This window comes from Gadus chalcogrammus, chromosome 23 (assembly GCF_026213295.1).
Source record: "Gadus chalcogrammus isolate NIFS_2021 chromosome 23, NIFS_Gcha_1.0, whole genome shotgun sequence".
Lineage (NCBI taxonomy): Eukaryota > Metazoa > Chordata > Actinopteri > Gadiformes > Gadidae > Gadus > Gadus chalcogrammus.
In genome coordinates this window covers 18,242,327-18,247,326 of record NC_079434.1, presented here as the reverse complement: position 1 = coordinate 18,247,326, position 5,000 = coordinate 18,242,327, and the positions used below count along the sequence as shown (strand labels likewise).

The 5,000-nt window shown below is 49.0% G+C and overlaps 1 protein-coding gene across 1 annotated transcript in view; it reads right to left on the bottom strand.

The window, feature by feature from the left end:
* The window catches only part of LOC130377017 (piezo-type mechanosensitive ion channel component 2-like), a 108,037-nt gene that overhangs the window by 75,760 nt on the left and 27,277 nt on the right, over positions 1-5,000 (bottom strand). The window contains exons 38-44 of the mRNA XM_056583959.1: positions 4,509-5,000; positions 4,247-4,357; positions 4,043-4,207; positions 3,852-3,953; positions 3,473-3,629; positions 2,776-2,958; positions 2,232-2,361 (exon numbers count right to left, since the gene is read on the bottom strand). The exon at positions 4,509-5,000 is cut by the window's right edge and continues 65 nt beyond it. Of these exons, the coding sequence (XP_056439934.1) occupies positions 2,232-2,361; positions 2,776-2,958; positions 3,473-3,629; positions 3,852-3,953; positions 4,043-4,207; positions 4,247-4,357; positions 4,509-5,000 (1,340 nt within the window). The remainder of the gene's footprint in view (positions 1-2,231; positions 2,362-2,775; positions 2,959-3,472; positions 3,630-3,851; positions 3,954-4,042; positions 4,208-4,246; positions 4,358-4,508) is intronic.

Sequence of the window (5,000 nt, the reverse complement as noted above, 5' to 3'; positions counted from 1 at the left end):
ATTCTGTCCCTCAGTGAGTGTCTGTATTCTGTCCCACAGTGAGTGTCTGCATTCTGTCCATCAGTGAGTGTCTGTATTCTGTCGCTGTGTGTCTGTATTCTGTCTCTGTGTGTCTGTATTCTGTCTCTCAGTGAGTGTCTGTATTCTGTCTCTGTGTGTCTGTATTCTGTCTCTGTGTGTCTGTATTCTGTCTCTGTGTGTCTGTATTCTGTCCCTCAGTGAGTGTCTGTATTCTGTCTCTGTGTGTCTGTATTCTGTCCCTCAGTGAGTGTCTGTATTCTGTCTCTGTGTGTCTGTATTCGGTCTCTGTGTGTCTGTATTCTGTCCCTCAGTGAGTGTCTGTATTCTGTCTCTGTGTGTCTGTATTCTGTCTCTGTGTGTCTGTAATCTGTCCCTCAGTGAGTGTCTGTATTCGGTCTCTGTGTGTCTGCATTCTGTCTCTGTGTGTCTGTATTCTGTCCCTCAGTGAGTGTCTGTATTCTGTCTCTGTGTGTCTGTATTCTGTCTCTGTGTGTCTGTATTCGGTCTCTGTGTGTCTGTATTCTGTCCCTCAGTGAGTGTCTGTATTCTGTCTCTGTGTGTCTGTATTCTGTCCCTCAGTGAGTGTCTGTATTCTGTCTCTGTGTGTCTGTATTCTGTCCCTCAGTGAGTGTCTGTATTCTGTCCCTCAGTGAGTGTCTGTATTCTGTCTCTGTGTGTCTGTATTCTGTCCCTCAGTGAGTGTCTGTATTCTGTCTCTGTGTGTCTGTATTCTGTCCCTCAGTGAGTGTCTGTATTCTGTCTCTGTGTGTCTGTATTCTGTCCCACAGTGAGTGTCTGTATTCTGTCCATCAGTGAGGGTCTGTATTCTGTCTCTGTGTGTCTGTATTCTGTCTCTGTGTGTCTGTATTCTGTCCCTCAGTGAGTGTCTGTATTCTGTCTCTGTGTGTCTGTATTCTGTCTCTGTGTGTCTGTATTCTGTCCCTCAGTGAGTGTCTGTATTCTGTCTCTGTGTGTCTGTATTCTGTCCCTCAGTGAGTGTCTGTATTCTGTCTCTGTGTGTCTGTATTCTGTCCCTCAGTGTGTGTCTGTATTCTGTCCCTCAGTGAGTGTCTGTATTCTGTCTCTGTGTGTCTGTATTCTGTCCCTCAGTGTGTGTCTGTATTCTGTCCCTCAGTGAGTGTCTGTATTCTGTCCCTCAGTGAGTGTCTGTATTCTGTCCCACAGTGAGTGTCTGTATTCTGTCCCTCAGTGAGTGTCTGTATTCTGTCTCTGTATGTCTGTATTCTGTCCATCAGTGAGTGTCTGTATTCTGTCTCTGTGTGTCTGTATTCTGTCCCTCAGTGTGTGTCTGTATTCTGTCCCTCAGTGAGTGTCTGTATTCTGTCCCTCAGTGAGTGTCTGTATTCTGTCTCTGTGTGTCTGTATTCTGTCCCTCAGTGAGTGTCTGTATTCTGTCTCTGTGTGTCTGTATTCTGTCCCTCAGTGAGTGTCTGTATTCTGTCCCTCAGTGAGTGTCTGTATTCTGTCCCTCAGTGAGTGTCTGTATTCTGTCTCTGTGTGTCTGTATTCTGTCCCTCAGTGAGTGTCTGTATTCTGTCTCTGTGTGTCTGTATTCTGTCCCACAGTGAGTGTCTGTATTCTGTCTCTGTGTGTCTGTATTCTGTCTCTGTGTGTCTGTAATCTGTCCCTCAGTGAGTGTCTGTATTCTGTCTCTGTGTGTCTGTATTCTGTCTCTGTGTGTCTGTATTCTGTCTCTGTGTGTCTGTATTCTGTCCCCCATTGAGTGTCTGTATTCTGTCTCTGTGTGTCTGTATTCTGTCTCTGTGTGTCTGATTCGGTCTCTGTGTGTCTGTATTCTGTCTCTGTGTGTCTGTATTCTGTCCCTCAGTGAGTGTCTGTATTCTGTCTCTGTGTGTCTGTATTCTGTCTCTGTGTGTCTGTATTCTGTCTCTGTGTGTCTGTATTCTGTCCCTCAGTGAGTGTCTGTATTCTGTCTCTGTGTGTCTGTATTCTGTCCCTCAGTGAGTGTCTGTATTCTGTCTCTGTGTGTCTGTATTCTGTCCCTCAGTGAGTGTCTGTATTCTGTCTCTGTGTGTCTGTATTCTGTCCCTCAGTGAGTGTCTGTATTCTGTCTCTGTGTGTCTGTATTCTGTCCCTCAGTGAGTGTCTGTATTCTGTCTCTGTGTGTCTGTATTCTGTCCCTCAGTGAGTGTCTGTATTCTGTCTCTGTGTGTCTGTATCTTGGTTACCTTCCGGTGACCCCGGGATGGAGGGGCCAGTCTTCAGGTCCTGTGGAGGAGCAGGGGGGTCTTCTGAGCTGGGGGAGGGGCCGGCTCTGGGCTCCTGTTGGACTGGGTTCTGGTCCCAGAGGCCGTGGCACTGGAGGACCCAACGACATCAGGACAGGAGAGCCCAGAAAAACATCATTCACCACGGCTAATATTTAGAACAATAGTGAAAAAATAAATAATATATATATTTATATGTATGTATCGATAAAGATAGTTAAAGATATATATACACTCATTTTGAGCTGGGTGTTGGTTTCGGCTGCCAATGAAGCATCATTTTGCCGTTGGCTCGGCCGTTAATGACTTTGAGGATCAATTCAACGTTGAACTTAGCCTCACAGTCAGTAGGACGGAGGACGGAAACTGACATCTGAGTCAAGATTTGAAAATTCACTTTTCAAATCTTGTTGCAAAGTACAAGTACCGGTACCAATGTAGCGGTACATTCCCACCGAGAGCTCTGTTGCAGTACGGTGAACCTGACCCCCGGCAGTGCCTGTACCTTGAGGATGGACCTGTGGAAGAACAGGGCCAGCAGCTGCAGGAGGTCATAGAGGACGTAGCCGTCCTTCTTCTCCACCCCCAGGATGTTGGGCGGGTGGAAGGGCTTGGAGCGGTCCAGCTCCATCTTCTGGTTGAACGGGAAGAACCCAAACTGGAAGAAGTACTTTATCACGATGGCAGCCTGGGGCACAGAGAGACGAAGAGCGGACGAGGTTTGAATCAATGAATCATTCATTTACAATATTTTAATGATAGGCTAAAGGAGATCAGAAAGGAAGCATTGAAGCACCTTTCTTCTTTCCTAGCATTTAGAGAATTAGAACATCTTATCATGGCTTACATACTCTTCGGGTAATTTCACTCGTTAAGGAACCATTCTAAGTAAAAAGGACTATTCGACCGCAGCCTTGTTTAGAACTGATCCACAACAGTATTTTCCGGAGCACCTGCCACTGATTGGCAATGACACCTGTCACTCACGAGGCATTGAGCCACAGCCACGCCTCCTCCCATAGATACATGCACATCAACAGCCAAACGACAGCGAAACACAGTTTGAGGTCCCGTGATCAGGAAGGTCTCCAGGCAACAAAGACTTTGCCTTCACTAATTTGAATAAAAACTCTTCACTTTGTTAACCGAATGGGTCCTACGTTGTATGTTCACACTCCGAAGTTGACCACAGTTCAACGTACCTCAGTATAGATGATGGCCGTCATCCAGAACCTCTTGCTGGGCCGGGGGACAGACAGCATGGCCCAGAGGAAGACACACACGGGCAACGTCAGGGTGAGACAGCTCGCCGAAACCATGTGGTTCAGCACCATCACCAGGTAGCACACCATCTCTGACCTGGAGACAACGCATCTCTAACGTTAACACCATCTCTGACCTCAAGACAACAAAACTCCAAAGTTAACACCATCTCTGAGCTGAAGACAACACCTTAATAACGTTAACACCATCTCTGACCTGAAGACAACACGTTTATAACATTAACACCATCTCTAATCTACATTCCCTTTACTACCATCTCTGAGTTTAAAGTGCAGTTAAGAGTACATGTTATGTTACCTGGCAACCAGGATGTTGTAGAGGGCATAGCAGAGCTGCAACAGCTGCGGCTGGTTCCCATAGAAACGATCCGATGCTCCCAGCTCCTCGTTGTAAAACATCCTGCAAGCCCATATAAGGGAGTCCGGGTCAGTTGAGGTCGGTTGTGTGTTTACGTGTGTGCGCGCGTTTCTTCGAGCGTGCGCGTGTACCTGTGCCTCAGCAGGTCATTGGCCGTCAGCTCCTGGGGGCGGGGCTGGGGCGGAGACGAGGTGGTGGGGCGTTCCTGGTACCCCTCGGCCAGGGGGGGTCCCTGTTCCTGGAGCGCTGCCCGGCAGCCCGGCTTGTGCTGCCGGGACCGGAGGCCCAGGGCCTGGCTGTAGGTCGGGGGGAGGACGGGGGAGGCGGCGGGGGGCGAGGAGGGGGAGGGCTGGGTGCAGGCGTGGAGCGAGGGAGACTTCGGGGTCGAGAGCGGGTGGGTTCCTAACGATGGATGGGGCTCCAAAGCCTCCGTGCTTCCCAGGGTCCTTTGGGGGCAACAGAAAGTAGGACATGTTTAGTTCTGTTCACTGCACCGGTGGGTTCCTCCAGTGAAGGCGTTGCGTCACATGGTTCAGCTTCCTAAACCCCAAACGAATAATAATATAAAAGAAAGTAGAATGTAAGAGGGCTACTCACCTGCTTCCTTCCAGTGAGGAAGACGAGGACAAGGAGGGGATTCGGCCCATCCTGGAGAGTTTTGGACGGACACATCGGCTAGCTTTAGCCGCTGGCTGTCTGGTTTGTGTTCCAACCGACGACGCCCGTTGGACCTCCGCTTCGAATGGGAGTTCTTCTTCTGCTTCTGTATCTGTATCTTCTCCGGGAACGGTCTCTGTTCCTGGGGTTTGCTGTGAACCAACCTTCAAACCCTCACTTTCCAAAGTCCCATGCTGTGAAGCCGCCATCTCTGGCTTATTACAAGACGCATTCCTTGGATCCGTCTCCAATTCGATGTCTGCCAGTGTCCTGTTGTGTTCTGATGCTTTCTTTGGAGACACGTTTGTCACAAACACATCATCTGATTCCTGGGATGCGCAGTCTTGTCCCTGAGACGCATGGGAGACAAAGTCCCGTCCCTGAGACTCATGGGATACGTAGTCTTGACCCTCAGCCTGCAGACCAGACTCC